The sequence below is a fragment of the Oncorhynchus clarkii genome, chromosome 12, assembly GCF_045791955.1.
Source record: "Oncorhynchus clarkii lewisi isolate Uvic-CL-2024 chromosome 12, UVic_Ocla_1.0, whole genome shotgun sequence".
Taxonomy (NCBI): domain Eukaryota; kingdom Metazoa; phylum Chordata; class Actinopteri; order Salmoniformes; family Salmonidae; genus Oncorhynchus; species Oncorhynchus clarkii.
In genome coordinates, this window is record NC_092158.1 from 4,316,039 (window position 1) to 4,330,771 (window position 14,733).

Consider the following 14,733-nt stretch of genomic DNA (forward strand, 5'->3'; position numbering starts at 1 on the left):
CCTGCAGAATTATTTATATATATGCTGCAGTAGTTCATGTGTCGGGGGGCTAGGGTCAGTTTGTTATATCTGGAGTACTTCTCCTGTCCTATTCGGTGTCCTGTGTGAATTTAAGTGTGCGTTCTCTAATTCTCTCTTTCTCTCTCTCGGAGGACCTGAGCCCTAGGACCATGCCCCAGGACTACCTGACATGATGACTCCTTGCTGTCACCAGTCCACCTGGCCGTGCTGCTGCTCCAGTTTCTTTCAACTGTTCTGCCTTATTATTATTCGACCATGCTGGTCATTTATGAACATTTGAACATCTTGGCCATGTTCTGTTATAATCTCCACCCGGCACAGCCAGAAGAGGACTGGCCATCCCACATATGCTCTCTCTAATTCTCTCTTTCTTTCTCTCTCTCGGAGGACCTGAGCCCTAGGACCATGCCCCAGGACTACCTGACATGATGACTCCTTGCTGTCACCAGTCCACCTGGCCGTGCTGCTGCTCCAGTTTCAACTGTTCTGCCTTATTATTATTCGACCATGCTGGTCATTTATAAACATTTGAACATCTTGACCATGTTCTGTTATAATCTCCACCCGGCACAGCCAGAAGAGGACTGGCCACCCCACATAGCCTGGTTCCTCTCTAGGTTTCTTCCTAGGTTTTGGCCTTTCTAGGGAGTTTTTCCTAGCCACCGTGCTTCTACACCTGCATTGCTTGCTGTTTGGGGTTTTAGGCTGGGTTTCTGTACAGCACTTTGAGATATCAGCTGATGTACGAAGGGCTATATAAATAAATTTGATTTGATTTGATTTGCAGAACTTACTTTTTGGAGTATGGAATCAAACAAGCAGAGCATCTCTTTATTACAGACAGACCCCTCCCCATCGTTACAACCATTGAATCTATATGTTTTGACCAGGACAGTTTACAATCTAAGGTAACACCAAGTAATTTAGTCTCCTCAACTTGTTCAACAACCATACCATTCATTACCAGATTCAGTTGAGATCTAGAACTTAAGGAATGAATTGTACCAAATAAAATGCTCTTAGTTTTAGAGATGTTCAGGACCAGTTTATTACTAGCCACCCATTCCAAAACAGACTGCAACTCTTTGTTAAGGGTTTCAGTGACTGTTGATCAGATGGGTTTTACTGATGATCAGATGGGTTTTACTGGGCTGTTGATCAGATGGGTTTTAACTGTTGATCAGATGGGTATTACTGGGCTGTTGATCAGATGGGTTTTAACTGTTGATCAGATGGGTATTACTGGGCTGTTGATCAGATGGGTTTTACTGTTGATCCGATGGGTTTCACTGTTGATCCGATGGGTTTTACTGTTGATCCGATGGGTTTTACTGTTGATCCGATGGGTTTCACTGTTGATCCGATGGGTTTCACTGTTGATCCGATGGGTTTTACTGTTGATCCGATGGGTTTCACTGTTGATCAGATGTGTTTTACTGTTGATCAGATGGGTTTTACTGTTGATCCGATGGGTTTTAACTGTTGATCAGATGGGTTTATTGTCGATCCGACGGGTTTCACTGTTGATCCGATGGGTTTTACTGTTGATCAGATGGGTTTTACTGTTGATCCGATGGGTTTTAACTGTTGATCAGATGGGTTTATTGTCGATCCGACGGGTTTCACTGTTGATCCGATGGGTTTTACTGTTGATCAGATGGGTTTTACTGATGATCAGATGGGTTTTACTGATGATCAGATGGGTTTTACTGATGATCAGATTGGGTTTACTGTTGATCAGATGTGTTTTGCTGTTGATCAGATTGGGTTTACAGTTGATCAGATGGGGTTTACTGTTGATCAGATGGGGTTTACTGTTGATCAGATGGGGTTTACAGTTGATCAGATGGGGTTTACTGTTGATCAGATGGGGTTTACTGTTGATCAGATGGGGTTTACTGTTGATCAGATGGGTTTTGCTGGGCTGTTGCATGTTCCGTGGTAATACTATTAGAAGAGGAATAATGAAGGTCAATCATTCCATTTTAAAGACAAAGTGACAGTCAAACAGATGACAGTTTATCGGAAGGATTCATAGAAATACCCGCCTCTCATCAGGGTATCTGTACCTGACCATAGAGTCCCCCCCCCCTCACGGCAAGCTGATATAATGTTACCCACCTCTCTCTGTTACCTCTCATCAGGGTATCTGTACCTGACCATAGAGTCCCCCCCCCCTCAAGGCAAGCTGATATAATGTTACCCACCTCTCTCTGTTACCTCTCATCAGGGTATCTGTACCTGACCATAGAGTCCCCCCCCCCCCCCCCCCCTCTTGGACAGGGTATCTCTAACTAGCCATAGAGTAAAGTTATATATAATATTATTAACCAGGTTTTTCTACCATGTCTCCAGGTTACCTGTACCTGGCCATAGAGTTCGCCCCTCACGGTAACCTGTTGGACTTCCTGAGGAAGAGCAGAGTGTTGGAGACTGACCCGGCCTTCGCTATCGCCAACAGCACCGCCTCCACCCTCACCTCACAACAGCTGCTCCACTTTGCTGCCGACGTGGCCCGGGGCATGGACTACCTGGCTCAGAAACAGGTCAGTACTGAAGATGTGGACTGAGGCATAGACTACCTGGCTCAGAAACAGGTCAGTACTGAAGATGTGGACTGAGGCATGGACTACCTGGCTCAGAAACAGGTCAGTACTGAAGATGTGGACTGAGGCATGGACTACCTGGCTCAGAAACAGGTCAGTACTGAAGATGTGGCCCGAGGCATGGACTACCTGGCTCAGAAACAGGTCAATAGTGAAGATGTGGACTGAGGCATGGACTACCTGGCTCAGAAACAGGGTTAGGTACAGCCCAAACTGATCTGGGACCAGGCTAGGAACAGCCCAAACTGACCTGGGACCAGGCTAGGTACAGCCCAAACTGATCTGGGACCAGGCTAGGTACAGCCCAAACTAATCTGGGACCAGGCTAGGTACAGCCCAAACTGACCTGGGACCAGGCTAGGAACAGCCAAAACTGACCAGGGACCAGGCTAGGTACAGCCGAAACTAATCTGGGACCAGGCTCGGTCCAGCCCAAACTGATCTGGGACCAGGCTCGGTCCAGCCCAAACTGATCTGGCACCAGGTTAGGTACAGCCCAAACTGACCTGGGACCAGGTTAGGTACAGCCCAAACTGACCTGGGACCAGGTTAGGTACACTCCAAACTAATCTGGGACCAGGCTAGGAACAGCCCAAACTGATCTGGGACCAGGCTAGGTACAGCCCAAACTAATCTGGGACCCAGCTAGGTACAGCCCAAACTAATCTGGGACCAGGCTAGGTACAGCCCAAACTAATCTGGGACCAGGCTAGGTACAGCCCAAACTAATCTGGGACCCAGCTAGGTACAGCCCAAACTAATCTGGGACCAGGCTAGGTATAGCCCAAACTGATCTGGGACCAGGCTAGGTACAGCCCAAACTAATCTGGGACCAGGCTAGGTACAGCCCAAACTGACCTGGGACCAGGCTAGGTACAGCCCAAACTAATCTGGGACCAGGCTAGGTACAGCCCAAACTAATCTGGGACCAGGCTAGGTACAGCCCAAACTAATCTGGGACCAGGCTAGGTCAGTGCCTTTTTTTATGTTTCAGATCCCAGAGACAAGAGAGTGTGCTTTTAGTCATAAAATCCCATTAACGTTGCACATACTGTGGGATTTATTATTGTGAGTTGTATATTCTGATCAGATCTCTTGTGATTTCTAGTTCATCCACAGAGACCTGGCAGCCAGGAACATCCTGGTGGGAGACAACTTTGTGGCCAAGATAGCCGACTTTGGATTGTCCAGAGGTCAGGAGGTCTATGTGAAGAAGACGATGGTAAGAGTCTCTGAAGCTGACAAATTTAATGTCAACGTAAATCACAAGGGTTTTATACTATGAAATCATATGATCCTCTCAGACCGCTGTGGTCACAAACAGAAGCCTATCTTTCAGTTGGGGAGAGGGACACGCCTGGGCTGCCCACTATCTTAGCTTTGGTTTAGTTTATTAATTTGACAATTAAAAAAAAAACAAGCACACATAAAACTTCAAATCTATGCATGCACATGAATAAAACCATAGAGGATAACACACAATACAGTCTGGGACTTATTTCCATTGTTAAATCATGGAGGATAACACACTATACAGTCTGGGACTTATTTCCATTGTTAAATCATGGAGGATAACACACTATACAGTCTGGGACTTATTTCCATTGTTAAATCATGGAGGATAACACAAAATACAGTCTGGGACTTATTTCCATTGTGGTCCTCTTGAGACAAGATGGCTGGACAAGATGGAACACAGTATGGCAGTGAAATAATAAAACAAAAACAGAGAAGAAGAACATCTATCTCATCAAAAACAGAGAAGAAGAACATCTATCTCATCAAAAACAGAGAAGAAGAACATCTATCTCATCAAAAACAGAGAAGAAGAACATCTATCTCAGCAAAAACAGAGAAGAAGAACATCTATCTCAGCAAAAAACAGAGAAGAAGAACATCTATCTCAGCAAAAAACAGAGAAGAAGAACATCTATCTCATCAAAAACAGAGAAGAAGAACATCTATCTCATCATTCCAGTTACATCATAGGGGTTATTCATAAGGGCACAGAGGACATCAAACATATTTTTACTTTATTAAAATTATTATTATTATTAATTATTATATTATTATCATTTTATGGATGCTAAAACTTTGTTGACAAAGACGTGTTTACTGTGTGTGACTCACAGGGACGGTTACCTGTCAGATGGATGGCCATAGAATCACTGAACTACAGTGTCTACACCACCAACAGTGACGTGTGAGTACTGCCTCTTTCATCTATTTTTTTTAATGGGAATGGAATGTTCTAGAAGTGTCCAGACACCTTTTTTTGTGATTTCCCTAGTTTTTGTGAAACTTACCCTAAACAGCAAATCACTTCCTCATACTCGTTGTGTATTATGGGGGGCCCTGAAAAATCATGAACAAAGGCTCCCAAAAACCTCCTTTTAGTAACGGCAAAGCTCTCAGAACAGTGATGCAGGTCTTCGTTAAGCTGTTTCATACTGAATACGTTAAACTGTTTCATACCGAATACGTTAAACTGTTTCATACTGAATACGTTAAGCTGTTTCATACTGAATACGTTAAGCTGTTTCATACTGAATACGTTAAACTGTTTCATACTGAATACGTTAAGCTGTTTCATACTGAATACGTTAAGCTGTTTCATACTGAATACGTTAAGCTGTTTCATACTGAATACGTTAAGCTGTTTCATACTGAATACGTTAAGCTGTTTCATACCGAATACGTCAAACTGTTTCATACTGAATACGTTAAACTGTTTCATACTGAATACGTTAAGCTGTTTCATACTGAATACGTTAAGCTGTTTCATACTGAATACGTTAAGCTGTTTCATACTGAATACGTTAAGCTGTTTCATACTGAATACGTTAAGCTGTTTCATACTGAATACGTTAAGCTGTTTCATACTGAATACGTTAAGCTGTTTCATACTGAATACGTTAAACTGTTTCATACTGAATACGTTAAGCTGTTTCATACTGAATACGTTAAGCTGTTTCATACTGAATACGTTAAACTGTTTCATACTGAATACGTTAAGCTGTTTCATACTGAATACGTTAAGCTGTTTCATACTGAATACATTAAGCTGTTTCATACTGAATACGTTAAGCTGTTTCATACTGAATACGTTAAGCTGTTTCATACTGAATACATTAAGCTGTTTCATACTGAATACGTTAAGCTGTTTCATACTGAATACGTTAAGCTGTTTCATACTGAATACGTTAAGCTGTTTCATACTGAATACGTTAAGCTGTTTCATACTGAATACGTTAAGCTGTTTCATACTGAATACGTTAAGCTGTTTCATACTGAATACGTTAAACTGTTTCATACCGAATACGTTAAGCTGTTTCATACTGAATACGTTAAGCTGTTTCATACTGAATACGTTAAGCTGTTTCATACTGAATACGTTAAGCTGTTTCATACTGAATACGTTAAGCTGTTTCATACTGAATACGTTAAGCTGTTTCATACTGAATACGTTAAGCTGTTTCATACTGAATACGTTAAACTGTTTCATACTGAATACGTTAAGCTGTTTCATACTGAATACGTTAAGCTGTTTCATACTGAATACATTAAGCTGTTTCATACTGAATACGTTAAACTGTTTCATACTGAATACGTTAAACTGTTTCATACTGAATACGTTAAGCTGTTTCATACTGAATACGTTAAGCTGTTTCATGCTGATCTTTATCAGCAACGTTATATTACAGCTCTAAAATACTCAAACTATCTAAACACGGGGAGTGACAACTGCAGAAAGAACTCTAAAATACATTTACACTGTATGGACTGACTGTGTACACGGATTTAATCTATATCACTTCTCTCTTCTCTCTCTTGTCTCTTCTCTCTCTCTTTTTTCTCTCTCTCTCTCTTTCTTGTCTCTTCTCTCCTCTCTCTCTCCTCCCCCTCTCTCTCTTTCTTGTCTCTTCTATCTTCTCTTTCTCTCTCTCTCTCTCTTTTCTCTCTCTCTCTCCAGATGGTCTTATGGTGTACTTCTCTGGGAGATCGTCAGTTTAGGTTTGTATTCAGGATAATTAGGTTTGTATCCAGGGTAGTTAGGTTTTGTATTCAGGGTAACTAGGTTTGTATTCAGGATAATTAGGTTTGTATCCAGGGTAGTTAGGTTTGTATTCAGGGTAATTAGGTTTGTATCCAGGGTAATTAGGTTTGTATTCAGGGTAACTAGGTTTGTATCCAGGGTAACTAGGTTTGTATCCAGGGTAACTAGGTTTGTATCCAGGGTAACTAGGTTTGTATCCAGGATAATTAGGTTTGTATTCAGGATAATTAGGTTTGTATTCAGGATAATTAGGTTTGTATCCAGGATAATTAGGTTTGCATCCAGGATAATAATCTACAATATTGACAATGGATTTGAAATGCAGCCTGATACGTCCAGTGTGCGTACATTACTGTGTGTGCGTCTTATCATGGACAGTGTATTTTGTGTTGACCTGGTGTATCAGGAGGTACTCCGTACTGTGGGATGACGTGTGCAGAGCTGCATGAGAAACTCCCTCAGAGCTACCGGCTGGAGAAACCCCTCAACTGTGACGATGAGGTGTAAGTAGTCTGGAGATGTAGACATCAGAGAATATAGAGACATCAGAGACTATAGAGATCAGAGAATATAGAGACATCAGAGAATATAGAGACATCAGAGAATATAGAGACATCAGAGAATATAGAGACATATATAGACAGCAGAGAATATAGAGACACACAGAATGTAGAGACACACAGAATATAGAGACATATAGAATATAGAGACACACAGAATATAGAGACATATAGAATATAGAGACACACAGAATATAGAGACACGCATGAAGGAAACAAGGAAATGATAAGGGTACAATTTTAAAAACATAAAAAATAATTTCAAATCAGATTCAAGGTTATCTCTCCTGTGTTGTTGTCCAGGTATGACCTGATGGGTCAGTGCTGGAGGGAAAAGCCCTACGAGAGACCCTCGTTTCAACAGATACTGGTCTCCCTCAACAGGATGCTGGAGGAGAGGAAGGTAAAACACACTTTATTTTTTACTCATTCATCTACTCCGTCATTGGTAATACATTTTTTTAAAAACACATAGGACATTCAGCAGTAGGAAGTTCCAGGAAGAAGTCGGAAGTTCCAGTAGGAAGTTCCAGTAGGAAGTTCCAGTAGGAAGTTACAGTAGGAAGTAGGAAGTTACAGTAGGAAGTTACAGTAGGAAGTAGGAAGTTACAGTAGGAGGTAGGAAGTTGAAGTAGGAAGTTACAGTAGGAAGTAGTAGCCACAACGTAGGTACAGGGTATGACAGTAGCCCATCACAAGCTTTCTCTATCAGTTAATTAAGTACAGAACACTATTTCTCTTCCTGTTGTTTCTAGACATATGTCAACACCAAGCTTTCTCTATCAGTTAATTAAGTACAGAACACTATTTCTCTTCCTGTTGTTTCTAGACATATGTCAACACCAAGCTTTCTCTATCAGTTAATTAAGTACAGAACCCTAATTCTCTTCCTGTTGTTTCTAGACATATGTCAACACAAAGCTTTCTCTATCAGTTCATTAAGTACAGAACCCTATTTCTCTTCCTGTTGTTTCTAGACATATGTCAACACCAAGCTTTCTCTATCAGTTCATTAAGTACAGAACCCTATTTCTCTTCCTGCTGTTTCTAGACGTATGTCAACACCAAGCTTTCTCTATCAGTTAATTAACTACAGAACACTAATTATCTTCCTGTTGTTTCTAGACGTATGTCAACACCAAGCTTTCTCTATCAGTTAATTAAGTACAGAACACTATTTCTCTTCCTGCTGTTTCTAGACGTATGTCAACACCAAGCTTTCTCTATCAGTTAATTAACTACAGAACACTAATTATCTTCCTGTTGTTTCTAGACGTATGTCAACACCAAGCTTTCTCTATCAGTTCATTAAGTACAGAACCCTAATTATCTTCCTGTTGTTTCTAGACATATGTCAACACCACCCTGTATGAGAAGTTCACCTATGCCGGTATCGACTGCTCCGCAGAAGAAGCTGGATGACCTTGTGCTAAACCTAAAAACTACAGTGCAAAGTATTCCACTACCACTGCGTTGTACGGAGAATTATAAAGTTACATGGTTTAAGAAATCCTCTTACAAGGGATTCACAGACTAGTATTTTGCACATATTGTGTATTCCAAGTTATGTGCTAACTTTTGTCCAATCATAAACTGACTTTCAAAACGCTAATCCTTGATGTTAAGTTGTTGTTGTTGTTGTTGATGATTCTTCTGTTTTGATGAACCGTCCACCCTATTCCCCCATACTGTATAGTGCACTACCTAGGGGCCCTGGTCAAAAGTAGTGCACTGGAAAGGGAATAGTGCCATTTGGGACACAGGCTATGCTAGTCGCTGGCTGACCGATAACAACAGTGTAACGGTTGACCTTACAGATGGAGTATCTTAATTTGAGCCAGTTTTCTACAGCTGGAAAATAATCCTGCAGCAACAGGAAATGTGAATTATTACGCGGGTTATAATACATTTTTCATTAGGTGCAAATCAAGTCTGACATTTTAAAGTGGAAATTACAAAATGTAGAAGCCTTTTTAAACCTTGAATAATACACTACAAGTTTGCATTTTCAGCTGTGTAAGAAAATTCCCAACAACAAAAAAAGGGATCAAATGAAGAACCTACATCTGTATACTGTAACATACATGGCAGCCTGCTGTAATATCAGATGTAAATGTCTTTAAGAAACCATTACTTAGGAAGATGGTATCCTTAAAATTAATAAAACGTTTTGTGATTAAATTCTTATCTGTGATGTATGACTTGTGTGATATTATTTGTTTTTATGTTTCAAAGAGATGACTGCAACAAAGCACACCACCTAATAATCAAGCAGTACACTATGATTTCATGACACAAGTCAGTAATACTGGAGTTATTCTGTCCTTATTTCTATCCAGATAGTTCAGGATAGGTCAGTGGTCCTGGGTTGAGTGTCCAGTAGAAATCCAGTCTATATCTGGCTGTTACCGCCACGGTCTCCTCGCAGGGTCTACTGTCTGCTACAGGTCTGTTCCTAGTCTCTGGGTCACTCTATGGTCTGGGTCCACAGGTCTGTTCCTAGTCTCTGGTCCACAGGTCTGTTTCTAGTCTCTGGTCCACAGGTCTGTTCCTAGTCTCTGGTCCACAGGTCTGTTCCTAGTCTCTGGTCCACAGGGCTGTTCCTAGTCTCTGGTCCACAGGACTGTTCCTAGTCTCTGGTCCACAGGGCTGTTTCTGGTCCACAGGACTGTCACTAGTCTCTGGTCCACAGGGCTGTCCCTAGTCTCTGGTCCACAGGGCTGTCCCTAGTCTCTGGTCCACAGGGCTGTCACTAGTCTCTGGTCCACAGGGCTGTCACTAGTCTCTGGTCCACAGGACTGTCTCTGGTCCACAGGGCTGTCCCTCACAGATCTCCCTCTGAGCAGAGATAATACACACCTCATATACCCTAAACGATGCGAAAGCTGCCGCCACGATACACGATCCTCCCAGGATATACCACCAGCTGAAGAGGCCGAAGGACACGCCCTTCACGATGCAGTACAGGCCGAAACACACCAGGAAGATCATCGACACGATCTGAACACACACCGGCGGGCTGCTGGCCTCCTCACCCATAGAGGAAAAGTCTAGGCTGTACAACCGACTGGTAGGTCTGAGCTGCAAGAGATGGTGTCTCTCATGGGACAAAAGGGGCGCAAGCTGTGGCCCAAAGACAAGACTCGTTGGAAGACGATTGTCGCACCGTTAGCTACGAGGAATAAGTCAATTATGTACCAACCGACATGTCAGCATTAAACCTCCTCTTCGGTTAGACAGACTCAGACAGAGACACACAGTCACTTAGCTCCACTGAGGTGAGAGGTACTGTAAGAGGTGGGCTGTGAGTGCCTGGTCAGCTTTATATATTAGCCTACTGTTGTACATGGATCTGATTGATTAGACGAAACAACTCTCTTTTTAATTAGCTGTGGAAAGGATCAACCTTGACTTTAATCCATGTCTAGAACCTCTGAGGTGAATTTAAAAAAAACAATGGTGGATTAAAACACTGTGAGTGGCTGTCCATGGAGAGAACTCTTCCTACAGTGAGGTGTTAGCATGTTAGCCTCTGTGCTATTTATCACCCATCTAATCACAGTGAGGGTTAGCATGTTAGCCTCTGTGCTATTTATCACCTGTCTAATCACAGTGAGGTGTTAGCATGTTAGCCTCTGTGCTATTTATCACCCATCTAATCACAGTGAGGGTTAGCATATTAGCCTCTGTGCTATCTATTATCAATCTAATCACAGTGAGGGTTAGCATGTTAGCCTCTGTGCTATCTATTATCTATCTAATCACAGTGAAGGTTAGCATGTTAGCCTCTGTGCTATCTATTATCTATTATCAATCTAATCACAGTGAGGGTTAGCATATTAGCCTCTGTGCTATCTATTATCAATCTAATCACAGTGAGGGTTAGCATGTTAGCCTCTGTGCTATCTATTATCAATCTAATCACAGTGAGGGTTAGCATGTTAGCCTCTGTGCTATCTATTATCAATCTAATCACAGTGAGGGTTAGCATGTTAGCCTCTGTGCTATCTATTATCAATCTAATCACAGTGAGGGTTAGCATGTTAGCCTCTGTGCTATCTATTATCAATCTAATCACAGTGTGGGTTAGCACAGAGGCTAACATGCTATCTATTATCCATCTAATCACGGTGAGGATTAGCATGTTAGCCTCTGTGCTATCAATAATCCATCTAATCACAGATAGTGTATAAGTAAACTAAGCTAAACTAATGAGCTCAGAATAAGAGATTGAACCGCTGTGTTTCTCTCAACAACAGATGAGCCCATTCTGTATCGCAAACAACACCAGTAGGCATGTACTGTATAAAATCACCTTGTGAAAAGATAGAAACTTTTTTCTGGAAGGAATCAAAACTTTATTGTTTCTTGTGTAGTAATGTTTACATGGAATCATGAACAGTCAAACTAAATGTTAAAAAGAATTGTAAATAAGTGTCAGTGTCTAGTTGACAATATTATCATCGCTTTGTAGGTCAGACACTTTGTGTTGGTTATTGTAAACTGAACAGTCAAGTTACAGACTGATGATTGGATAACAAACTTGATTTTAGTGTTGCTAAATTATCATAAATACATATTCACTAGGCTAAGGATGCCAGCACAACAAGTTAATTTACATAGAAAGAAGTCCTCATGGTGAAGTAATGAAAAACAGGATCATGATGGATGAACACCTGAAAGAACCAATGAAACTACAAAAAACCCCCCGGCAATATGACATTTATATAAGTATTCAGACCCTTTACTTAGTACTTTGTTGAAGCACCTTTTGGCAGTGATTACAGCCTCCGATTGTCTTCTTGGGTATGACGCTACAAGCACACACACTGCCAAGCACGCTTGGCACACCTGTATTTGGGGAGTTTCTCCCATTCTTCTCTGCAGATCCTCTCAAGATCTGTCAGGTTGTAATGGGAGCTATTTTCAGGTCTCTCCAGAGATGTTCAATCGGGTTTAAGTCCGGGCTCCGCCTGGGCCACTCAAGGACATTCAGAGACTTGTCCCGAAGCCACTCCTGTGGTGTCTTGGTGGTTCCAAACGTCTTCCATTTTAGAATGATGGAGGCCACTGTTTTCTTGGGGATCTTCAATGCTGCAGAAAATATTTGGCACCCTTCCCCAGATCTGTGCCTCGACACAATCCGGTATCGGAGCTCTACAGACAACGCCTTCGACCTCATGGGTTTGCTCTGACAACTGTGGGACCTTATATAGACAGGTGTGTGCCTTTCTAAATCATGTCCAATCAATTGAATTTACCAAAGGTGGACTCCAATCAAGTTGTAGAAACATCTCAAGGATGATCAATGGAAACAGGATGCACCTGAGCTCAATTTCAAGTCTCATAGCAAAGGGTTTGAATACTTATGTAAATAAGGTATTTCTGTTTTTAATTTGTCATTATGGGGTATTGTGATGTCATTATGGGTTATTGTGATGTCATTATGGGTTATTGTGATGTCATTATGGGTTATTGTGATGTCATTATGGGTTATTGTGATGTCATTATGGGGTATTGTGATGTCATTATGGGGTATTGTGATGCCATTATGGGGTATTGTGATGTCATTATGGGGTATTGTGATGTCATTATGGGGTATTGTGATGCCATTATGGGGTATTGTGATGTCATTCTGGGTTATTGTGTGTAGATTAATTAGGAAAAGATGTATGTAATCCATTTTAGAATAAGTCTGTAACGTAACAACATGTAGAAAACGTCAAGGGGTCTGAATACTTTCCGAATGAACTATATAGTGCACTGCCTTTGCCCATAGGCCAAAGGGTTCCATAGCGTCCTGGTCAACCGTAGTGCACTGCCTTTGCCCATAGTGCCCCGTAGGTTTCCATAGAGCCCTGGTCAACAGTAGTGCACTGCCTTTGCCCATAGGGCCCCGTAGGGTTCCATAGAGCCCTGGTCAACCGTAGTGCACTGCCTTTGCCCATAGGCCATAGTGTCCCGTAGGGTTCCATAGAGCCCTGGTCAACAGTAGTGCACTGCCTTTGCCCATAGGGCCCCGTAGGGTTCCATAGAGCCCTGGTCAACCGTAGTGCACTGCCTTTGCCCATAGGCCATAGTGTCCCGTAGGGTTCCATAGAGCCCTGGTCAACAGTAGTGCACTATATAAGGAATAGGATTCTATTCTTACGTTTTGATTTGCCAGTCAGCCAGCCAGCTTGCCAGTCAATCAGTCAGCCAGCCAGCTGGCCAGTGAATCAGTCAGCCAGCCAGCTGGCCAGTGAATCAGTCAGCCAGCCAGCTTGCCAGTCAATCAGTCAGCCAGCCAGCTGGCCAGTCAATCAGTCAGCCAGCCAGCTGGCCAGTGAATCAGTCAGCCAGCCAGCTTGCCAGTCAATCAGTCAGCCAGCCAGCTGGCCAGTGAATCAGTCAGTCATCCAGCTGGCCAGTGAATCAGTCAGCCAGCCAGCTGGCCAGTGAATCAGTCAGCCAGCCTGCCAGTAAGTCAGTCAGTCAGTCAGTCAGTAAGTGGTCCTAGTAGTCATACTCTCATATTGAACATAATCAACTCATGCAAACATTAGTTAATCAGCTCCTCCTCTGTAATCTGGTGTTATAGAGAGAATGATTCAACATGACAAACTACAGCAGAGTCTAGTAGTCTCTGCTACAGTGTTGATCGTACAAATAGTAGAGTCTGTCCTCGCTACATCCGGCCAGGCAGGCGTATCTGCAGATAACAGGTTCTTCTACGGCTACCAGACGCACGGTGATGATGTCATCCAAGCTTCAGAGGCATCTCTGCTGCTCACTGGACCCCTCCCACAGCGTATCCACGGTAACCTCCTGCCAGGCCATCGGCAGCTCCAGTGGTTCTGCTACAACACCTCAGTGACACATCCCAGACGTCATATCTTTCTGGAAGAGATAAATAAGTTACTAGAGAGTGAGAGGATGAAACTGATTCAACATTCAATTCATTTGTTTACAACAACACTTGTGACTGTGCTCCATTCGATGGTATGTCATGACAACTGTTCGGTCAAGACAGGTGTAAATCCCTGTATCAGCGGAGAATGAGTTTGGCAACAGTGACAGGCTGGCAAACTGAGCTGAGCTCCACCTTGGTGAGAGGGCCATCACTACGCTCAAGGTCAACGTACTAACACGCCTGGCCTGATGGCCTGCTAATACACGCTGGCTGTCAGCCTATTAGGCACAAGGTCAACCCGATAGCACACCCAGAGAACTCACAGCCAGGTTGCTAGGCAACAGCCTTCCTTCCAGGGGCCAGTAGAAGGGTAGCACCAAGACTTACAGTCGTTCTGGTCCTTATTTCTGCCTCATGTGTGCAGCTGTATTTGTTTATTTTCTGTTGCCTAGGAGATCTATACTACACAAGAGCTGGCCTGAAGGAACAAATATATTCCTGCAGGCCATTCCTCCATATTCCCCCATTCCCCATATTCCCCCATATTCCCCCATTCCCCATATTCCCCCATTCCCCATATTCCCCCATATTCCCCCA

General features: G+C 42.7%; 2 protein-coding genes across 6 annotated transcripts in view; one reads left to right on the forward strand and one right to left on the reverse strand.

The window, feature by feature from the left end:
* Positions 1 to 9,425, forward strand: part of LOC139422659 (TEK tyrosine kinase, endothelial) — an 83,739-nt gene extending 74,314 nt beyond the window's left edge. For 3 of the 5 annotated variants that reach the window (XM_071173828.1, XM_071173829.1, XM_071173830.1), the window contains exons 20-26: positions 2,377 to 2,567; positions 3,736 to 3,849; positions 4,760 to 4,830; positions 6,601 to 6,641; positions 7,091 to 7,187; positions 7,548 to 7,647; positions 8,592 to 9,425. In XM_071173828.1, coding sequence (XP_071029929.1) covers positions 2,377 to 2,567; positions 3,736 to 3,849; positions 4,760 to 4,830; positions 6,601 to 6,641; positions 7,091 to 7,187; positions 7,548 to 7,647; positions 8,592 to 8,666 — 689 coding nt within the window. In that variant the 3' untranslated portion in view covers positions 8,667 to 9,425. Of the gene's footprint in view, positions 1 to 2,376; positions 2,568 to 3,735; positions 3,850 to 4,759; positions 4,831 to 6,600; positions 6,684 to 6,726; positions 6,740 to 6,768; positions 6,797 to 7,090; positions 7,188 to 7,547; positions 7,648 to 8,591 lie in introns of those variants that run through there. The other 2 variants (XM_071173831.1, XM_071173832.1) reach the window with 2 other exon arrangements.
* A 1,940-nt stretch (positions 9,426 to 11,365) lies between these two features.
* Positions 11,366 to 14,733, reverse strand: part of LOC139421842 (MOB kinase activator 3B-like) — a 67,912-nt gene continuing 64,544 nt past the window's right edge. The window contains exon 4 of the mRNA XM_071172964.1: positions 11,366 to 14,123. Coding sequence (XP_071029065.1) covers positions 14,094 to 14,123 — 30 coding nt within the window. The 3' untranslated portion in view covers positions 11,366 to 14,093. The remainder of the gene's footprint in view (positions 14,124 to 14,733) is intronic.